Source organism: Salvelinus alpinus, chromosome 5 (assembly GCF_045679555.1).
Source record: "Salvelinus alpinus chromosome 5, SLU_Salpinus.1, whole genome shotgun sequence".
NCBI classification, from domain to species: domain Eukaryota; kingdom Metazoa; phylum Chordata; class Actinopteri; order Salmoniformes; family Salmonidae; genus Salvelinus; species Salvelinus alpinus.
The window spans coordinates 6007215-6030875 of record NC_092090.1 but is presented as its reverse complement, the minus strand read 5'-3'; the positions used below and the strand labels follow the sequence as shown (position 1 = coordinate 6030875).

The 23661-nt window shown below is 47.4% G+C and overlaps 1 protein-coding gene across 4 annotated transcripts in view; it reads left to right on the top strand.

The window, feature by feature from the left end:
- The window catches only part of tppp3 (tubulin polymerization-promoting protein family member 3), a 26490-nt gene extending 3016 nt beyond the window's left edge, over positions 1-23474 (top strand). Inside the window, exons 1-4 of one of the 4 annotated variants that reach the window (XM_071400419.1) lie at positions 16529-17204; positions 17420-17619; positions 18134-18287; positions 20325-23474. In XM_071400419.1, coding sequence (XP_071256520.1) covers positions 17432-17619; positions 18134-18287; positions 20325-20516 — 534 coding nt within the window. In that variant the 5' untranslated portion in view covers positions 16529-17204; positions 17420-17431 and the 3' untranslated portion in view covers positions 20517-23474. Of the gene's footprint in view, positions 1-16528; positions 17248-17419; positions 17620-18133; positions 18288-20324 lie in introns of those variants that run through there. The other 3 variants (XM_071400417.1, XM_071400418.1, XM_071400416.1) reach the window with 3 other exon arrangements.
- The last annotated feature ends 187 nt before the right edge of the window (positions 23475-23661 follow it).

The following is a 23661-nucleotide window of genomic DNA, read 5'->3' as shown; positions in this document are numbered from 1 at the left end:
GCTACCCTCTCTCCTAGTGTATTACTCACGGCTACCCTCTCTCCTAGTGTAGTACTCACGGCTACCCTCTCTCCTAGTGTAGTACTCACGGCTACCCTCTCTCCTAGTGTAGTACTCACGGCTACCCTCTCTCCTAGTGTACTACTCACGGCTACCCTCTCTCCTAGTGTAGTACTCACGGCTACCCTCTCTCCTAGTGTAGTACTCACGGCTACCCTCTCTCCTAGTGTAGTACTCACGGCTACCCTCTCTCCTAGTGTACTACTCACGGCTACCCTCTCTCCTAGTGTATTACTCACGGCTACCCTCTCTCCTAGTGTAGTACTCACGGCTACCCTCTCTCCTAGTGTAGTACTCACGGCTACCCTCTCTCCTAGTGTAGTACTCACGGCTACCCTCTCTCCTAGTGTAGTACTCACGGCTACCCTCTCTCCTAGTGTAGTACTCACGGCTACCCCCTCTCCTAACATAATATACACTTTCCTCTCTGGGAAAATATTTCAGTCAAGAGTTGAGGGGAAAAGAACTTGACGACATACTGTAAGTTTTAGGGGAAAAATAGGTTGACATTTTAGAAACAGATTAGAAAATTATACTTTTGGACAATTTTGCTCAAGTCAAGTGAACACTATTTAGAACATTCCCAGTAATATGTTGTGGATAAAATGTTCAGTTAAATACAATTATTATCTGCATCATAATCAGAATATTTTGCTGATTTCAAATCAAATGTTATTAGTCACATGGGCCGAGTAATAGAACAGGTGTAGGTAGACCTCACAGTGAAATGCTTTACTTACGAGAACTTAACCCCTCAATGCAGAGTTTTAAAAAGTAAGTCAGAAAAATGTGCTTAATTAAACGAAATAAAAAATTATAACACAATAAAATAGCAATAACGAGGCTATATACAGGAGGTACCGGTACTGAGTCAATGTGCAGGGGTACGTGGTAGAGGTAATTGAGGTAATATGTACATGTAGGTAGGGGTCAAGTACAGAGATACTTCCTCATACTCTATACACTGTACAATATGAGAGATCAATGACAACAACCCATTGATAAGATAACAGAAGATGGAGTACTGTGAACAGAGATACAGTATCACCTATTGGGAGATTATCTATGATACAGGATGTAGATCCCTACAGCCATCACATACTGCACATATACTGGAAATGTATGGACTCTGTCCTTACTGTAAATCACTTTGGATCAAAGGACTCACTGTCCTTACTGTAAATCACTTTGGATCAACGGACTCACTGTCCTTACTGTAAATCACTTTGGGATGAACAGACTCACTGTCCTTACTGTAAATCACTTTGGGATGAACAGACTCACTGACCTTACTGTAAATCCATTTGGGATGAACAGACTCACTGACCTTACTGTAAATCCCTTTGGGATGAACAGACTCACTGACCTTACTGTAAATCACTTTGGATGAAAGGACTCACTGTCCTTACTGTAAATCACTTTGGATCAAAGGACTCACTGTCCTTACTGTAAATCACTTTGGGATGAACAGACTCACTGTCCTTACTGTAAATCACTTTGGGATGAACAGACTCACTGACCTTACTGTAAATCCCTTTGGGATGAACAGACTCACTGACCTTACTGTAAATCCCTTTGGGATGAACAGACTCACTGACCTTACTGTAAATCACTTTGGGATGAACAGACTCACTGACCTTACTGTAAATCACTTTGGGATGAAAGAACTCACTGACCTTACTGTAAATCACTTTGGGATGAACAGACTCACTGACCTTACCGTAAATCACTTTGGGATGAACAGACTCACTGACCTTACTGTAAATCAATTTGGGATGAACAGACTCACTGACCTTACTGTAAATCACTTTGGGATGAACAGACTCACTGACCTTACTGTAAATCAATTTGGGATGAACAGACTCACTGACCTTACCGTAAATCACTTTGGGATGCAAGCATCTGCATTGGATATAACTGCAAGTGGCCATATACTGCATTGTTATTATAATACAGTATGTTATACTAGGATGCTGCTACCGTAGAATTGTGCACGTGTCCATTTCCAACAGCCCTGCAGACAGGGCGTGCGCATGCGTCCGTGGGTGTGTGGGTGTCTGCGTGTGTGTGTGTGAGTGTCTGCGTGTGTGTGTGTGTGTGTCTGTGTGTGTGTGTGTCTGCGTGTGTGTGTGCGTGTGTGTGTGTGTGTGTGAGTGTGTGTGTGTCTGCGTGTGTGTGTCTGCATGTGTGTGTGCGTGTGTGTGTGTGTGTGTGTCTGCGTGTGTGTGTGTCTGCATGTGTGTGTGTGTGTGTTTGTGTGTGTCTGCGTGTGTGTGTGTCTGCATGTGTGTGCGTGTGTGTGCGTGTGAGTGTGTGTGTGTGTGTCTGCGTGTGTGTGTCTGCATGTGAGTGTGTGTGTGTGTGAGTGTGTGTGTGTGTCTGCGTGTGTGTGTGTGTCTGCATGTGTGTGTGTGAGTGTGTGTGAATGTGTGTGTGTGTGTGTGTCTGCGTGTGTGTCTGCGTGCGTGTGTGTGTGTCTGCGTGCGTGTGTGTGTGTGTGTGTGTGTGTGCGTGTGAAATGTCAAATGAAATGAAATGTCAAATTGACCACCTAAAACCTTGTGATGCATTGTAGCCTACAAAGTGATGCAGTACTAATGTCACAGCGGTTAGTCCTCCATAGGGACTGGGTCTAATGTCACAGCGGTTAGTCCTCCATAGGGACTGGGTCTAATGTCACAGCGGTTAGTCCTCCATAGGGACTGGGTCTAATGTCACAGCGGTTAGTCCTCCATGGGGACTGGGTCTAATGTCACAGCGGTTAGTCCTCCATAGGGACTGGGTCTAATGTCACAGCGGTTAGTCCTCCATAGGGACTGGGTCTAATGTCACAGCGGTTAGTCCTCCATAGGGACTGGGTCTAATGTCACAGCGGTTAGTCCTCCATGGGGACTGGGTCTAATGTCACAGCGGTTAGTCTTTCATAGGGACTGGGTCTAATGTTACAGCGGTTAGTCCTCCATGGGGACTGGGTCTAATGTTACAGCGGTTAGTCTTTCATAGGGACTGGGTCTAATGTCACAGCGGTTAGTCCTCCATAGGGACTGGGTCTAATGTCACAGCGGTTAGTCCTCCATAGGGACTGGGTCTAATGTCACAGCGGTTAGTCCTCCATAGGGACTGGGTCTAATGTCACAGCGGTTAGTCCTCCATAGGGACTGGGTCTAATGTCACAGCGGTTAGTCCTCCATAGGGACTGGGTCTAATGTCACAGCGGTTAGTCCTCCATGGGGACTGGGTCTAATGTCACAGCGGTTAGTCCTCCATAGGGACTGGGTCTAATGTCACAGCGGTTAGTCCTCCATAGGGACTGGGTCTAATGTCACAGCGGTTAGTCCTCCATAGGGACTGGGTCTAATGTCACAGCGGTTAGTCCTCCATGGGGACTGGGTCTAATGTCACAGCGGTTAGTCTTTCATAGGGACTGGGTCTAATGTTACAGCGGTTAGTCCTCCATGGGGACTGGGTCTAATGTTACAGCGGTTAGTCTTTCATAGGGACTGGGTCTAATGTCACAGCGGTTAGTCCTCCATAGGGACTGGGTCTAATGTCACAGCGGTTAGTCCTCCATAGGGACTGGGTCTAATGTCACAGCGGTTAGTCCTCCATAGGGACTGGGTCTAATGTCACAGCGGTTAGTCCTCCATAGGGACTGGGTCTAATGTCACAGCGGTTAGTCCTCCATGGGGACTGGGTCTAATGTCACAGCGGTTAGTCCTCCATAGGGACTGGGTCTAATGTCACAGCGGTTAGTCCTCCATAGGGACTGGGTCTAATGTCACAGCGGTTAGTCCTCCATAGGGACTGGGTCTAATGTCACAGCGGTTAGTCCTCCATGGGGACTGGGTCTAATGTCACAGCGGTTAGTCTTTCATAGGGACTGGGTCTAATGTTACAGCGGTTAGTCCTCCATGGGGACTGGGTCTAATGTTACAGCGGTTAGTCTTTCATAGGGACTGGGTCTAATGTCACAGCGGTTAGTCCTCCATAGGGACTGGGTCTAATGTCACAGCGGTTAGTCCTCCATAGGGACTGGGTCTAATGTCACAGCGGTTAGTCCTCCATAGGGACTGGGTCTAATGTCACAGCGGTTAGTCCTCCATAGGGACTGGGTCTAATGTCACAGCGGTTAGTCCTCCATAGGGACTGGGTCTAATGTCACAGCGGTTAGTCCTCCATGGGGACTGGGTCTAATGTCACAGCGGTTAGTCCTCCATAGGGACTGGGTCTAATGTCACAGCGGTTAGTCCTCCATAGGGACTGGGTCTAATGTCACAGCGGTTAGTCCTCCATAGGGACTGGGTCTAATGTCACAGCGGTTAGTCCTCCATGGGGACTGGGTCTAATGTCACAGCGGTTAGTCTTTCATAGGGACTGGGTCTAATGTTACAGCGGTTAGTCCTCCATGGGGACTGGGTCTAATGTTACAGCGGTTAGTCTTTCATAGGGACTGGGTCTAATGTCACAGCGGTTAGTCCTCCATAGGGACTGGGTCTAATGTCACAGCGGTTAGTCCTCCATAGGGACTGGGTCTAATGTCACAGCGGTTAGTCCTCCATAGGGACTGGGTCTAATGTCACAGCGGTTAGTCCTCCATGGGGACTGGGTCTAATGTCACAGCGGTTAGTCTTTCATAGGGACTGGGTCTAATGTTACAGCGGTTAGTCCTCCATGGGGACTGGGTCTAATGTTACAGCGGTGTCTCTAGTCCTCCATAGGGACTGGGTCTAATGTCACAGCGGTGTCTCTAGTCCTCCATAGGGACTGGGTCTAATGTCACAGCGGTGTCTCTAGTCCTCCATGGGGACTGGGTCTAATGTCACAGCGGTTAGTCTTTCATAGGGACTGGGTCTAATGTCACAGCGGTTAGTCTTTCATAGGGACTGGGTCTAATGTCACAGCGGTTAGTCTTTCATGGGGACTGGGTCTAATGTCACAGCGGTTAGTCCTCCATGGGGACTGGGTCTAATGTCACAGCGGTTAGTCTTTCATGGGGACTGGGTCTAATGTCACAGCGGTTAGTCCTCCATGGGGACTGGGTCTAATGTCACAGCGGTTAGTCCTCCATGGGGACTGGGTCTAATGTCACAGCGGTTAGTCTTTCATGGGGACTGGGTCTAATGTCACAGCGGTTAGTCTTTCATGGGGACTGGGTCTAATGTCACAGCGGTTAGTCCTCCATAGGGACTGGGTCTAATGTCACAGCAGTTAGTCTTTCATGGGGACTGGGTCTAATGTCACAGCGGTTAGTCCTCCATGGGGACTGGGTCTAATGTCACAGCGGTTAGTCCTCCATGGGGACTGGGTCTAATGTCACAGCGGTTAGTCCTCCATGGGGACTGGGTCTAATGTCACAGCGGTTAGTCCTCCATGGGGACTGGGTCTAATGTCACAGCGGTTAGTCCTTCATAGGGACTGGGTCTAATGTCACAGCGGTTAGTCCTCCATGGGGACTGGGTCTAATGTCACAGCGGTTAGTCCTTCATAGGGACTGGGTCTAATGTCACAGCGGTTAGTCCTCCATAGGGACTGGGTCTAATGTTACAGCGGTTAGTCCTCCATGGGGACTGGGTCTAATGTCACAGCGGTTAGTCCTTCATAGGGACTGGGTCTAATGTCACAGCGGTTAGTCCTCCATGGGGACTGGGTCTAATGTCACAGCGGTTAGTCCTCCATGGGGACTGGGTCTAATGTCACAGCGGTTAGTCCTCCATGGGGACTGGGTCTAATGTCCCAGCGGTTAGTCCTCCATAGGGACTGGGTCTAATGTTACAGCGGTTAGTCCTCCATAGGGACTGGGTCTAATGTCACAGCGGTTAGTCCTCCATGGGGACTGGGTCTAATGTCCCAGCGGTTAGTCCTCCATAGGGACTGGGTCTAATGTTACAGCGGTTAGTCCTCCATGGGGACTGGGTCTAATGTTACAGCGGTTAGTCCTCCGTAGGGACTGGGTCTAATGTCACAGCGGTTAGTCCTCCATAGGGACTGGGTCTAATGTCCCAGCGGTTAGTCCTCCATAGGGACTGGGTCTAATGTCACAGCGGTTAGTCTTTCATGGGGACTGGGTCTAATGTCACAGCGGTTAGTCCTCCATAGGGACTGGGTCTAATGTCACAGCGGTTAGTCCTCCATGGGGACTGGGTCTAATGTTACAGCGGTTAGTCCTCCATAGGGACTGGGTCTAATGTCACAGCGGTTAGTCCTCCATGGGGACTGGGTCTAATGTCACAGCGGTTAGTCCTCCATAGGGACTGGGTCTAATGTTACAGCAGTTAGTCCTCCATAGGGACTGGGTCTAATGTCACAGCGGTTAGTCCTCCATAGGGACTGGGTCTAATGTCACAGCGGTTAGTCCTCCATAGGGACTGGGTCTAATGTCACAGTGGTTAGTCCTCCATAGGGACTGGGTCTAATGTCACAGCGGTTAGTCCTTCATGGGGACTGGGTCTAATGTCACAGCGGTTAGTCCTTCATGGGGACTGGGTCTAATGTCACAGCGGTTAGTCCTTCATGGGGACTGGGTCTAATGTCACAGCGGTTAGTCCTTCATAGGGACTGGGTCTAATGTCACAGCGGTTAGTCCTCCATAGGGACTGGGTCTAATGTCACAGTGGTTAGTCCTCCATAGGGACTGGGTCTAATGTCACAGCGGTTAGTCCTTCATGGGGACTGGGTCTAATGTCACAGCGGTTAGTCCTCCATAGGGACTGGGTCTAATGTCACAGCGGTTAGTCCTCCATAGGGACTGGGTCTAATGTCACAGCGGTTAGTCCTTCATAGGGACTGGGTCTAATGTCCCAGCGGTTAGTCCTTTATAGGGACTGGGTCTAATGTCACAGCTGTTAGTCCTCCAAAGGGACTGGGTCTAATGTCCCAGCGGTTAGTCCTCCATAGGGACTGGGTCTAATGTCCCAGCGGTTAGTCCTTCATAGGGACTGGGTCTAATGTCACAGCGGTTAGTCCTCCATAGGGACTGGGTCTAATGTCCCAGCGGTTAGTCCTTTATAGGGACTGGGTCTAGTCCTTCACAGGGACTAGGTCTAATGTCACAGCGGTTAGTCCTCCATAGGGACTGGGTCTATAGGGACTGGGTCTAATGTCACAGCGGTTAGTCCTCCATAGGGACTGGGTATAATATCACAGCGGTTAGTCCTCCATAGGGACTGGGTCTAATGTCACAGCGGTGTCTCTAGTCCTCCATATGGACTGGGTCTAATGTCACAGCGGTTAGTCCTTCATAGGGACTGGGTCTAATGTCACAGCGGTTAGTCCTCCATAGGGACTGGGTCTAATGTCACAGCGGTTAGTCCTCCATAGGGACTGGGTCTATAGGGACTGGGTCTAATGTCACAGCGGTTAGTCCTTCATAGGGACTGGGTATAATATCACAGCGGTTAGTCCTCCATAGGGACTGGGTCTAATGTCACAGCGGTGTCTGTAGTCCTCCATAGGGACTGGGTCTAATGTCACAGCGGTTAGTCCTCCATAGGGACTGGGTCTAATGTCACAGCGGTTAGTCCTCCATAGGGACTGGGTCTAATGTCACAGCGGTTAGTCCTCCATAGGGACTGGGTCTAATGTCACAGCGGTTAGTCCTTCATAGGGACTGGGTATAATATCACAGCGGTTAGTCCTCCATAGGGACTGGGTCTAATGTCACAGCGGTGTCTCTAGTCCTCCATAGGGACTGGGTCTAATGTCACAGCGGTTAGTCCTTCATAGGGACTGGGTCTAATGTCACAGCGGTTAGTCCTCCATAGGGACTGGGTCTAATGTCACAGCGGTTAGTCCTCCATAGGGACTGGGTCTATAGGGACTGGGTCTAATGTCACAGCGGTTAGTCCTTCATAGGGACTGGGTATAATATCACAGCGGTTAGTCCTCCATAGGGACTGGGTCTAATGTCACAGCGGTGTTTGTAGTCCTCCATAGGGACTGGGTCTAATGTCACAGCGGTTAGTCCTTCATAGGGACTGGGTCTAATGTCCAAGCGGTTAGTCCTTCGTAGGGACTGGGTCTAATGTCACAGCGGTTAGTCCTCCATAGGGACTGGGTCTAATGTCACAGCGGTTAGTCCTCCATAGGGACTGGGTCTAATGTCACAGTGGTTAGTCCTCCATAGGGACTGGGTCTAATGTCACAGTGGTTAGTCCTCCATAGGGACTGGGTCTAATGTCCCAGCGGTTAGTCCTTCATAGGGACTGGGTCTAATGTCACAGCGGTTAGTCCTTCATAGGGACTGGGTCTAATGTCACAGTGGTTAGTCCTTCATAGGGACTGGGTCTAATGTCACAGCGGTTAGTCCTCCATAGGGACTGGGTCTAATGTCACAGTGGTTAGTCCTTCATAAGGACTGGGTCTAATGTCACAGCGGTTAGTCCTCCATAGGGACTGGGTCTAATGTCACAGCGGTTAGTCCTTCATAGGGACTGGGTCTAATGTCACAGCGGTTAGTCCTTCATAGGGACTGGGTCTAATGTCACAGCGGTTAGTCCTCCATGGGGACTGGGTCTAATGTCACAGCGGTTAGTCCTCCATAGGGACTGGGTCTAATGTCACAGTGGTTAGTCCTCCATGGGGACTGGGTCTAATGTCACAGCGGTTAGTCCTCCATAGGGACTGGGTCTAATGTCACAGCGGTTAGTCCTTCATAGGGACTGGGTCTAATGTCCCAGCGGTTAGTCCTCCATAGGGACTGGGTCTAATGTCACAGCGGTTAGTCCTCCATAGGGACTGGGTCTAATGTCACAGCGGTTAGTCCTTCATAGGGACTGGGTCTAATGTCCCAGCGGTTAGTCCTCCATAGGGACTGGGTCTAATGTCACAGCGGTTAGTCCTCCATGGGGACTGGGTCTAACTGACCAGCTGGTTATTCACAACGGAGAGGGTCTCTAAACGTTAGGATCACTGGGGACTTGTCCTCTGTGCCAGACAGAAGAGCAGGGGTGGAATCTGGGTGCTACGCCCCAACTGGTTCCCTATTGCCTTTGTGGTGCACTACTTTTTGACCAGGACCCTACGGTAGTGCACTATACAGTACAGGGAATAGGGTGCCATTTGGGACGTACTCTCTCTCAATGTGCTCTTTCTACTCTCTGGCTGTAGGCTGCAATGCTCTGTCTGTCTGTCTGTCTGTCTGTCTGTCTGTCTGTCCCTGGACTGGGCTGTAGGATGCAATGCTCTGTCTGTCTGTCTGTCTGTCTGTCTGTCTGTCTGTCTGTCTGTCTGGCTGGCTGGCTGGCTGGCTGGCTGTCTGTCTGTCTGTCTGTCCCTGGACTGGGCTGTAGGATGCAATGCTCTGTCTGTCTGTCTGTCTGTCTGTCTGTCCCTGGACTGGGCTGTAGGATGCAATGGTCTGTCTGTCTGTCTGTCTGTCTGTCTGTCTGTCTGTCTGTCTGTCTGTCTGTCTGTCTGTCTGTCTGTCTGTCTGTCTGTCTGTCTGTCTGTCTCTGGACTGGGCTGTAGGATGCAATGCTCTGTCTGTCTGTCTGTCCCTGGACTGAGCTGTAGGATGCAATGCTCTGTCTGTCTGTCTGTCTGTCCCTGGACTGAGCTTCACCTCCCCACACCCATACAGCACCTCATACACAAGAACAGTTCATTACACACACTATTATTATTGTTATTGCTAGGCAGCGCAAACTAAGAGAGTCACACACACGCACGCACACACACACACACACACACACACACACACACACACACACACACACACACACACACACACACACACACACACACACACACACACACACACACACACACACACACACACACAGGTAGCCTAGCGGTTAAGACCGTTTGGGCAATGTAACCGAAAGGTCACTGGTTCAAATCCCTGAGCCCGACTAGGTGAACAATCTGTCAACGTGCCCATTAACAAGGCCCTTAACTCTAATTGCTCCTGTAAATCCCTGTGGATTATGGCCGTCTGGTAAAACACAGGCCCTTAACTCTAGTTGCTCCTGTAAATCCCTGTGGATTATGGCCGTCTGGTAAAACACAGGCCCTTAACTCTAATTGCTCCTGTAAATCCCTGTGGATTATGGCCGTCTGGTAAAACACAGGCCCTTAACTCTAGTTGCTCCTGTAAATCCCTGTGGATTATGGCCGTCTGGTAAAACACAGGCCCTTAACTCTAGTTGCTCCTGTAAATCCCTGTGGATTATGGCCGTCTGGTAAAACACAGGCCCTTAACTCTAGTTGCTCCTGTAAATCCCTGTGGATTATGGCCGTCTGGTAAAACACAGGCCCTTAACTCTAGTTGCTCCTGTAAATCCCTGTGGATTATGGCCGTCTGGTAAAACACAGGCCCTTAACTCTAGTTGCTCCTGTAAATCCCTGTGGATTATGGCCGTCTGGTAAAACACAGGCCCTTAACTCTAGTTGCTCCTGTAAATCCCTGTGGATTATGGCCGTCTGGTAAAACACAGGCCCTTAACTCTAGTTGCTCCTGTAAATCCCTGTGGATTATGGCCGTCTGGTAAAACACAGGCCCTTAACTCTAGTTGCTCCTGTAAATCCCTGTGGATTATGGCCGTCTGGTAAAACACAGGCCCTTAACTCTAGTTGCTCCTGTAAATCCCTGTGGATTATGGCCGTCTGGTAAAACACAGGCCCTTAACTCTAGTTGCTCCTGTAAATCCCTGTGGATTATGGCCGTCTGGTAAAACACAGGCCCTTAACTCTAGTTGCTCCTGTAAATCCCTGTGGATTATGGCCGTCTGGTAAAACACAGGCCCTTAACTCTAGTTGCTCCTGTAAATCCCTGTGGATTATGGCCGTCTGGTAAAACACAGGCCCTTAACTCTAGTTGCTCCTGTAAATCCCTGTGGATTATGGCCGTCTGGTAAAACACAGGCCCTTAACTCTAGTTGCTCCTGTAAATCCCTGTGGATTATGGCCGTCTGGTAAAACACAGGCCCTTAACTCTAATTGCTCCTGTAAATCCCTGTGGATTATGGCCGTCTGGTAAAACACAGGCCCTTAACTCTAATTGCTCCTGTAAATCCCTGTGGATTATGGCCGTCTGGTAAAACACAGGCCCTTAACTCTAATTGCTCCTGTAAATCCCTGTGGATTATGGCCGTCTGGTAAAACACAGGCCCTTAACTCTAGTTGCTCCTGTAAATCCCTGTGGATTATGGCCGTCTGGTAAAACACAGGCACTTTACACAAAGCCTCATTCTGACATGTTTTATTAGGAAACTGCACTTTACCATCCTACTTGCTTGCTATCCTTTGCCAGCTTGATCCTGTAGTTTGTAATATGTGATTTGATCTGTATGTATTGTGATTGCTGCTAAACGAATGGCCTCGTTGAGGAAGTTTTCTAGAGTGAAAGCAGCTGGTATATATAGAGAGAGAGCTGACTTCTATCCAAGCCCACCCACTGATTCAGAAACACCTCCTCATCTAGTCCCTGCGGACTGACTTCTATCCAAGCCCACCCACTGATTCAGCAACACCTCATCTAGTCCCTGCTGACTGACTTCTATCCAAGCCCACCCACTGATTCAGCAACACCTCATCTAGTCCCTGCGGACTGACTTCTATCCAAGCCCACCCACTGATTCAGCAACACCTCATCTAGTCCCTGCGGACTGACTTCTATCCAAGCCCACCCACTGATTCAGCAACACCTCCTCATCTGGTCCCTGCAGACTGACTGTTCCACAGACTTCTATCCAAGCCCACCCACTGATTCAGCAACACCTCATCTAGTCCCTGCGGACTGACTTCTATCCAAGCCCACCCACTGATTCAGCAACACCTCCTCATCTAGTCCCTGCTGACTGGCTTCTATCCAAGCCCACCCACTGATTGGCTGACTGGCTGTTCCACAGACTCTGTTCCCTCTAAACCACATCTACTATGAAATATCAACTTCACTGTTCCCAGAACAACTGGCAGAGCACTACATAACTACAGAGCACTACATAACTACAGAGCACTACAGAACTACAGATAACTACAGAGAACTACATAACTACAGAGAACTACAGAGAACTACAGATAAATACATAACTACAGAGAACTACATAACTACAGAGCACTACATAACTACAGAGCACTACAGAACTACAGAGCACTACAGAACTACAGATAACTACAGAGAACTACATAACTACAGAGAACTACAGAACACTACATAACTACAGAGCACTACATAACTACAGAGAACTACAGAGAACTACAGATAACTACATAACTACATAACTACAGAGCACTACAGAGAACTACATAACTAGAGAGAACTACATAACTACAGAGAACTACAGAGAACTACACATAACTACAGAGCACTACAGAGCACTACAGAACACTACAGAGAACTATAGAGCACTACATAACTACAGAGAACTACATAACTACAGAGCACTACAGATAACTATAGAGCACTACAGAGAACTATAGAGCACTACAGAGAACTATAGAGCACTACAGAGCACTACAGAGAACTACATAACTACAGAGAACTACATAACTACAGAGAACTATAGAGCACTACAGAGCACTACAGAGAACTACATAACTACAGAGCAATACAGAGCACTACATAACTACAGAGCACTACAGAGCACTACAGAGCACTACATAACTACAGAGCACTACATAACTACAGAACTACAGAGCACTACATAACTACAGAGCACTACAGAGCACTACATAACTACAGAGCACTACATAACTACAGAGCACTACATAACTACAGAGCACTACAGAGCACTACATAACTACAGAGCACTACATAACTACAGAGCACTACATAACTACAGAGCACTACAGAACACTACAGAGAACTACTACAGAGCACTACAGAGCACTACATAACTACAGAGCACTACAGAACACTACAGAGAACTACATAACTACAGAGCACTACAGAGCACTACATAACTACAGAGCACTACATAGCTACAGAGCACTACAGAACACTACAGAGAACTACATAACTACAGAACACTACAGAGCACTACAGAGAACTACAGAACACTACAGAGAACTACAGAGAACTACAGAACACTACAGAGAACTACATAACTACAGAACACTACAGAGCACTACATAACTACAGAGCACTACAGAGCACTACATAACTACAGAGAACTACAGAACACTACAGAGCACTACATAACTACAGAGAACTACATAACTACAGAGCACTACATAACTATAGAGCACTACAGAGAACTACATAAATACAGAGCACTACAGAACACTACAGAGCACTACATAACTACAGAACACTACAGAGCACTACAGAGAACTACAGAGAACTACATAACTACAGAACACTAAAGAGCACTACAGAACTACAGAGAACTACAGAGAACTACATAACTACAGAACACTACAGAGCACTACATAACTACAGAGCACTACATAACTACAGAGAACTACATAACTACAGAGCACTACATAACTACAGAGCACTACAGAGCACTACAGAGCACTACATAACTACAGAGCACTACAGAACACTACAGAGCACTACAGAACTACAGATAACTACAGAGAACTACATAACTACAGAGAACTACAGATAAATACATAACTACAGAGAACTACATAACTACAGAGCACTACATAACTACAGAGCACTACAGAACACTACAGAGAACTACAGAGAACTACATAACTACAGAGAACTACATAACTACAGAGAACTACAGAGCACTACACAACTACAGAGCACTACAGATAACTATAGAGCACTACATAACTACAGAGCACTATAGAGAACTACATAACTACAGAGCACTACATAACTACAGAGCACTACAGATAACTATAGAGCACTACATAACTACAGAGCACTATAGAGAACTACATAACTACAGAGCACTACATAACTACAGAGCACTACAGATAACTATAGAGCACTACATAACTACAGAGCACTATAGAGAACTACATAACTAGAGCACTACAGAGAACTATAGAACACTACAGAACTACAGAGCACTACATAACTACAGAGAACTACATAACTACAGAGAACTATAGAACACTACAGAACTACAGAACACTACATAACTACAGAGCACTACATAACTACAGAGCACTACATAACTACAGAGCACTACAGAACTACAGAACACTACATAACTACAGAACACTACATAACTGCAGAGCACTACAGAACTACAGAGCCCTACATAACACTACAGAGAACTACAGAACTACAGAGCCCTACATAACACTACAGAGAACTACATAACTACAGAGAACTACAGAGCCATGACTGGTGTTTTCATTACTCATTGTCATAACAACTACAGTACTACAGCTGCTTTCTACTACAGCTATAAGTTATTACACATCCCACCCACCCACCCACATCCCACCCACATCTAGAAGCTGTCCTTCTGTCCCCAGAGAGAGAGATAGGGAGAACTGTCCTTCTGTCCCCAGAGAGAGAGAGAGAGAGAGAGAGAGAGAGAGAGAACTGTCCTTCTGTCCCCAGAGAGAGAAAGAGAACTGTCCTTCTGTCCCCAGAGAGAGAGAGAACTGTCCTTCTGTCCCCAGAGAGAGAGAGAGAACTGTCCTTCTGTCCCCAGAGAGAGAGAGAGAGAGAGAGAGAGAGAGAGAGAGAGCTGTCCTTCTGTCCCCAGAGAGAGAGAGCTGTCCTTCTGTCCCCAGAGAGAGAGAGAACTGTCCTTCTGTCCCCAGAGAGAGAAAGAGAACTGTCCTTCTGTCCCCAGAGAGAGAGAGAGAGAGAGAGAGAGAGAGAGAGCTGTCCTTCTGTCCCCAGAGAGAGAGAGCTGTCCTTCTGTCCCCAGAGAGAGAGAGAACTGTCCTTCTGTCCCCAGAGAGAGAGAGAGAGCTGTCCTTCTATCCCCAGAAAGAGAGATAGAGAGAACTGTCCTTCTGTCCCCAGAGAGAGAGAGAGAGAGCTGTCCTTCTGTCCCCAGAGAGAGAGAGAGAACTGATCCCCAGAGAGAGAGAACTGTCCTTCTGTCCCCAGAGAGAGAGAGAGAGAGAGAGAGAGAGAGAACTGTCCTTCTGTCCCCAGAGAGAGAAAGAGAACTGTCCTTCTGTCCCCAGAGAGAGAGAGAACTGTCCTTCTGTCCCCAGAGAGAGAGAACTGAGAGTGGTTACCTTGGTTACCCCATTGGCAATTGTCTTGTTGTCTGCATGTTTAAGTCAATTACAAAACTATATTTAAGAAAAGTCCAAGTAAAGATGACTTTTCAACATTACCTGCTTCTAAGCATTCTCACAAAGTGTAATATTGTAGGGCTTCCCTCATTACCCTTTTCATGACGGCACTAACGTTAGCCACGGCTAACTAGCTAGCAGAACACGGGTTCTTATTCATTAGCTGTGTTAAAGATGTGAGCCTTCAAGACTGGAGGGGTTCTGCTCTCTCCTCTCCTCTCCTCTCCTCTCTCCTCCTTCTCCTCTCCTCTCTCCTCCTTCTCCTCTCCTCTCTCCTCCTTCTCCTCCTACTCTCTCCTCTTCTCTCCTCCTTCTCCTCCTCCTCTCTCCTCTCCTCTCCTCTCCTCTCCTCTCTCCTCCTCTCCTCTCTCCTCCTTCTCCTCCTACTCTCTCCTCTTCTCTCCTCCTTCTCCTCCTCCTCTCTCCTCTCCTCTCTTCTCTCCTCCTTCCTCCTCCTTTTCCCCTCTCCTCTCCTCTCTTCTCTCCTCCTCCTCTCCTCTCCTCTCTTCTCTCCTCCTCCTCTCTCCTCTCCTCTCCTCTCTCGTCCTCCTACTCTCTTCTCTCCTCCTTCTCCTCCTCCTCTCTCCTCTCCTCTCTTCTCTCCTCCTCTCTCCTCTCCTCTTCTCCTCCTTTCCCCTCTCCTCTCCTCTCCTGCTCTCTTTTTTAAAAAAAGGAATCCTTTCAACAGATTGTGTGAACCCAGATCCCTGAAGGGAAGGTCTGAGAGGTCAAATAGAGTCGAGTTAGAGGACATGAGATATTCATTTTAAAGTCCCGAGGGTCATCTGGAGCAGAAACTGACATTATTAGTAGTACAAAACACAATAAATCAGTCAAGTTAACTTTGACATGTTCTTTAGTCGTTGACAAGGTATCTACCATGGGATCAAGTATGCATTTCATATGCCATTCAAAGAAATACTATACTATTTAATCCATTTATAGAAAGTCTTAAGCTGTGTTCGAATACTCATACTAACCCCACTAACCGTACTATTTGTGACTGAATTGAGTATATAGTATGCTCATTGGTCATACTATTGGTCAAAATACGAAGTAAACATGCAGTGTACACTATATCCGTGCTTTTAAGACCCATAATGTAATTGTTCAGAAAATGGGTGTGGCTTCACTACGTTTTCAGATTTGAGAAAATGGCGGGAAATATACAGCCGAGGAGAGCGGAGACAAATTCATTGCTTTAATTAACTAATTATGAGAAATGTCTTTTTTTTTAAATTGAGCAATGTAATAACGTAATGACTTTTCAAATAAGTTTTGTTACACGTTATGTTGGCTGACAACGTATTATCTACGCCGTCCTTACGAACTGCATAGCATTACAGCAGTATGTACCGGTATGTTAGCTAGTTACCTAACGTTGGTTGGTTACTAATAGGTCGAACTTGCCAGGCAGTATATTAACGATCTGCTATCTAATTACCCAACGTTTATTGACTTCATTATTTCCATCATTCTTAGTTAAGTGGTATAGTCGTGCGTTTCAATAAGCTTTGGCCGGTGTCAGTAAACGTCGGCAAAAAAATGATAAATTAAATTGTTGCCAGGAACACAGTTACAGTCCCCAAGTCTCTGGATAATATAAAAACAGCCTAACCAGCTCTGCTAGGACGAGTATAATGGTCAGAGTGAGCTGTTTGGAAGTAGCTAGCCAACGTTAGCCAGTTAGCTTGGACGCTTGACTACCGTTGAACACTACTCCTTGTCCAGGGTGCGCTCTGAACGCTCCGTGATATACGAACGGACAATCTGACAACGGGAAGGCCCGGAATGAAGTAGTTCTGGCACCCCAGAAGGAATTTACGAACACACCCCGGAAATCGTAAAACGTCTAGCTGGTGTTTTGTTATGCTAACAAGCTAGCAAGACGTTGCATAGCAACAGCATCAACTTCCGGTGGACAGGAGAAGCTCTAGAATTGATTTTACGTTCAACTGGAACGATAGTCTTCGTTTACAGTATACTAAAATGAACTAATAGTATATAGTATTTACTCAGTAAGTATATAGTATACAGTATGTTAGTATGGGTATTCGAACACAGCTTGAGTCTTGTTGTCCTGTTTTGTAATCAGGCAGCTTTAAATGCACCTGCTTCGTCTTTTTTTTTTAACATGCTTTAGTGTCAGACAAATATTTATAATGGCTAAAACCCATGTTGTCTTATTTTGTAGATATTCTTCAAGATGGCGGAGAGCACGGATCTGGAGCAGCTGATGAACTCCTTTAAGAAGTTTGCGATCCACGGAGACACCAAGGCTACAGGGAAGGAGATGAACGGGAAGAACTGGGCTAAACTGTGTAAAGACTGCAAGATCATCGACGGGAAGAACGTCACCGGCACTGACGTGGATATCGTCTTCACTAAAGTCAAGTGAGTTTTAATAACAACCAACTACAACATAATAACAATTTAATACATTACTCTATTATGACGATAATTATTAGTATTATTATTTATGATGGGCCAATTGCAACCAACATTAGCCACTATATTATCCCCAACTGATCTCTCTTAAATCATGGGCGTGTTTGTTTTGTATGGCCCAGTGCCCCGGTTTGGCGGAGTTTGCATATTTTTAGACCATTCCATTGGTCCTTATGGGAATTCTCCATCCACCCAGGGCACTGGGCCATATAAAATTAACTTGTCCATGGTTTAAGAGAGATCAGCTGGCGATAATATAGTGGCCAATGTTGGTTGCAATTGGCCCATTATTATTATTATTATTATTATCATATAATACGTATTATACCAGTACTGATAATACTAGAGTAAATCCACTTCAGAGCAGTGTTGTGGAACGACTGTTGTTTCTGACAGTCGTAGAGTTTAAATCCACTTCAGAGCAGTGTTGTGGAACGACTGTTGTTTTCTGCCGTTGCAGAGCAAAGACGTCCCGGGTGATCACCTACGAGGAATTCCAGAGAGCCCTGGAGGAGCTGGCCCCTAAGAGGTTTAAAGGGCAGAGCAAAGAGGAGGCCCTAACGTCTGTCTACAAGCTGATAGAGGGCAAGGAGCCCACCAACGTAGGAGTCACGGTACGACAGATTACTACTACACTACTACTACTACTACACTACTACTACTAGACTACTACTACTAATATACTACTACTACTACTACTAATATACTACTACTACTACTACTAATATACTATTACTACTACTACTAATAAACTGCTACTACTACTATTATTACTACTACTACTACTAATATACTACTACTACTAATATACTACTACAAATGCACTACTACTACTATACTACTACTACTACTACTACTAATATACTACTACAAATACACTACTACTACTACTACTATATACTACTACTACTACTACTACTACTACTAATATACTAATACTACACTACCACTACTACTAATATACTACTACTACTACTATACTACTACTACTACTACTACTAATATACTACTGTTACTACTACTACTACTACTACTACTACTACTACTACACTACCACTACTACTAATATACTACTACTACACTACCACTACTACTAATATACTACTACTGCTAATATACTACTACTACATTACTACTACTACCACTACTACAGCACTACTACTACTATACTACTACAACTAATCAACTCTCATTATTGCCATGTTAGCCAGCTAAATAAACACTGTCTTGTTCTGAAACACATCTAATATACTACTAATATACTACTACTATACTACCACTACTACTAATATACTACTAATATACTACTACTATACTGCTACTACACTACCACTACTACTAATATACTACTACTACATTACTACTACTACACTACTACTACTATACTACTACAACTAATCAACTCTCATTATTGCCATGTTAGCCAGCTAAATAAACACTGTCTTGTTCTGAAACACAGCTTCAAGTGTGTGGTAAGTGTGGAGGAGGAGAGTATGTCCATACATGAATACGGGGTTAAGGCCTGGTAGTCTACTGTCACTTCAGGGTAGATAGGACAGCTGTGGAGGAGGATAGTAACATACATGAATACGGGGTTAAGGCCTGGTAGTCTACTGTCACTTCAGGGTAGATAGGACAGCTGTGGAGGAGGATAGTAACATACATGAATACGGGGTTACGGCCTGGTAGTCTACTGTCACTTCAGGGTAGATAGGACAGCTGTGGAGGAGGATAGTAACATACATGAATACGGGGTTAAGGCCTGGTAGTCTACTGTCACTTCAGGGTAGATAGGACAGCTGTGGAGGAAGATAGTAACATAAATGAATATGGGGTAAAGGCCTGGTAGTCTACTGTCACTTCAGGGTAGATAGGACAGTTGTGGAGGAAGATAGTAACATAAATGAATATGGGGTAAAGGCCTGGTAGTCTACTGTCACTTCAGGGTAGATAGGACAGTTGTGGAGGAGGATAGTAACAGTACGGTGTGTTTATCACACCATTCTGAAGTCAAGGAGGTTGTTTAGACGTGCCTGAGTGAATGTACTCAGCTCTCCAAACCGTCTCAATGGCACGCTCTGAGCCAACTCACTTTCATGACATCATAGCCATTAAAAGAGACTGGCTTCATCGGTGAGGTGTGTGTGTGTGTGTGTGTGTGTGTGTGTGTGTGTGTGTGTGTGTGTGTGTGTGTGTGTGTGTGTGTGTGTGTGTGTGTGTGTGTCTGTGTCTGTCTGTGTCAGTGTCGTGTGTGTCTTACCAATGGTTTTTTCTCCAACACCATTATTTATTAACACTGGCTGGCTGTTCTCATGCTATGAATTGAACCTGAGTTCAACCTCTTTATCTAAGAGTGGCTGTTGGTTTTTGACTTAAGAAATTATAATTGAGTTAAAGTAATCCCTTTTTTAGTGAGCGGTTCTACCTATCCGTCTCCAGCTGTTTCCTCCTGTGTACAACATTCAGATTCTAGGGACCTTTAAGAACTGCTGTAATCCCAGCGCTGGAGGGCAGCGGGAACTTCCTCAGTTTGTCAAGAGAACCTAGTAGCAGTATACCATTAAAACACAACTGTATTGGTTTAGCTCACCAACATGACAACATGGTTTCTGATACTGTCGTTCCCCTCCCCCCCCCACCCTCCTCCACAGAAAATGGCGAAGACAGCCGCAGTGGACAGACTGACGGACACCACCAAGTACACGGGCTCCCACAAAGAGCGCTTCGACGAGAGCGGGAAGGGGAGGGGTAAGGGAGGGCGGGAGGAGCTGGTGGAGAAAACGGGATACGTCGGCTCCTACAAGAACGCCGGAACCTACGAGGAGAAAACCAAGGCTAAGTAGACCACCGGGCCAGGGCCAGGCAGGGGGGTCAACAGGCCCAGTAGACCACTGGGCCAGGGCCAGGCAGGGTGGTCAACAGGCCCAGTAGACCACCGGGCCAGGCGTGGTGGTCAACAGGCCCAGTAGCCCACCGGGCCAGGCGGGCTGGTCAACAGGCCCAGTAGCCCACCGGGCCAGGCGGGCTGGTCAACAGGCCCAGTAGCCCACCGGGCCAGGCGGGGTGGTCAACAGGCCCAGTAGCCCACCGGGCCAGGCGTGGTGGTCAACAGGCCCAGTAGCCCACCGGGCCAGGCGGGGTGGTCAACAGGCCCAGTAGACCACCGGGCCAGGCGTGGTGGTCAACAGGCCCAGTAGCCCACCGGGCCAGGCGGGGTGGTCAACAGGCCCAGTAGCCCACCGGGCCAGGCGTGGTGGTCAACAGGCCTAGTAGCCCACCGGGCCAGGCGGGGTGGTCAACAGGCCCAGTAGCCCACCGGGCCAGGCGGGGTGGTCAACAGGCCCAGTAGCCCACCGGGCCAGGCGGGGTGGTCAACAGGCCCAGTAGCCCACCGGGCCAGGCGTGGTGGTCAACAGGCCCAGTAGCCCACCGGGCCAGGCGGGGTGGTCAACAGGCCCAGTAGCCCACCGGGCCAGGCGGGGTGGTCAACAGGCCCAGTAGCCCACCGGGCCAGGCGTGGTGGTCAACAGGCCCAGTAGCCCACCGGGCCAGGCGGGGTGGTCAACAGGCCCAGTAGCCCACCGGGCCAGGCGGGGTGGTCAACAGGCCCAGTAGCCCACCGGGCCAGGCGTGGTGGTCAACAGGCCCAGTAGCCCACCGGGCCAGGCGTGGTGATCAACAGGCCCAGTAGACCACCGGGCCAAGCGGGGTGGTCAACGGGCCCAGTAGCCCACCGGGCCAGGCGGGGTGGTCATCAGGCCCAGTAGCCCACCGGGCCAGGCGTGGTGGTCAACGGGCCCAGTAGCCCACCGGGCCAGGCGGGGTGGTCATCAGGCCCAGTAGCCCACCAGGCCAGGCGGGGTGGTCATCAGGCCCAGTAGCCCACCGGGCCAGGCGGGGTGGTCAACAGGCCCAGTAGACCACCGGGCCAGGCGGGGTGGTCAACAGGCCCAGTAGCCCACCGGGCCAGGCGGGGTGGTCAACAGGCCCAGTAGCCCACCGGGCCAGGCAGGGTGGTCAACAGGCCCAGTAGCCCACCGGGCCAGGCGGTCAACAGGCCCAGTAGCCCACCGGGCCAGGCGTGGTGGTCAACAGGCCCACAACATGGGATGTATCCCAAATCACATCCTACTCTATATAGTCCACTACTTTGACCATAGCACTACGGGTCCTGCTATAAAGTAGTGCACTATATAGGGAATAGAGTGCCATTTGAGGGTCACCATTCCAGGGTCACTATCTCCTAGCCCCCCCCCCCTACAGTCGGGACCAAACCCTGAACCCCGAACTCTGACCTTAGACCCCTAACCACAGGCTTAACCCCAGGCCCTGTCGACAGAGGCTGTCCTGTCTTATCTTTGATATGTTCTGAGGGGGGGGGTGTTGTGATTGGGGATGATGAGAGAGCATGCTTTTTACTCTTAGGATGTTGTTATAGTTGTGTTTGAGTCTAGAGAGGTTGTGAGGCGATCTCCTTAAACAGAGATATGACCGACAGAGAGGTTGTGAGGCGATCTCCTTAAACAGAGATATGACCGACAGAGAGGGTGTGAGGCGATCTCCTTTAACAGAGATATGACCGACAGAGAGGGTGTGAGGCGATCTCCTTAAACAGAGATATGACCGACAGAGAGGGTGTGAGGCGATCTCCTTAAACAGAGATATGACCGACAGAGAGGGTGTGAGGCGATCTCCTTTAACAGAGATATGACCGACAGAGAGGGTGTGAGGCGATCTCCTAAAACAGAGATATGACCGACAGAGAGGGTGTGAGGCGATCTCCTTAAACAGAGATATCTCCGACAGAGAGGTTGTGAGGTGATCTCCTTTAACAGAGATATGACCGACAGAGAGGGTGTGAGGCGATCTCCATTAAGAGAGATATGACCGATAGAGAGGGTGTGAGGCGATCTCCTATAACAGAGATATGACCGACAGAGAGGTTGTGAGGCGATCTCCTTTAACAGAGATATGACCGACAGAGAGGGTGTGAGGTGATCTCAAACAGAGATATGACCGACAGAGAGGGTGTGAGGCGATCTCCTTAAACAGAGATAGGACCGACAGAGAGGGTGTGAGGTGATTTCCTTAAACAGAGATAGGACCGACAGAGAGGGTGTGAGGTGATCTCCTTTAACAGAGATATGACCGACAGAGAGGGTGTGAGGCGATCTCCTTAAACAGAGATATGACCGATGTGTGTTTACAGATGACTAGATCAGAATGCTCTGTTCACTGTCACACCTGGCCTGCCCTGAGACTGTACATAGACCTGTGATATATACCTTTTACCTTGCTTTGTTCTTTAACATGTTGAGTTGCACTGTGACAGACTGATGAAAGAGTTACTCTGGAATTGAATGAAACATCCCCACTGTAAAGTAAAACGTCAGCACCAAGACCGTGATTAGACGAAAAAATACATACTGGTAAAATAATCTGACATTGTGCCGTGTTCCATAGGCTTGAATGTCCTGTTTGATTTGATTTGATTTGAGTTTCTTAGAGTATATTTAATCTTCCTCCTCCTTCATCTTCCTTACAGTATAAAACATCTCTCAAACTCATCGTTTCAGGGTTTCGTCTTTAACAAGACTATCGTTTTAGAACTAGCTAGCTTTTTAATTCTGACACTATTTCTTAAACGTTTGTTGCTTTTCAAAACGTTTCAATTTAATTTTCTCTCTTTTGGTTATTTTTGGATTTGTTTGTTTGTTTTAGTGTTGTAGAAACTGGACAACGGCTGCATTGAAGGGGAAATTGTTGTATAAAAAAATGGTAATAAAATATTTTTGTCTTTAGTTTGTGGTTTCTTTAATTCTGATTCTGAGTGGTATTTACAAACGTCATTACTCAGTGAGCGAATCATCATTTACCAAACCAGGAAGTGTCCAATGGCATGTCCTTAAACCACAAGCTTTCTCATGTTTAAAAAATAATGTATTCTCCTAATAAACAGGTAACTAGTCTGTGTTAAACTGTATTCTC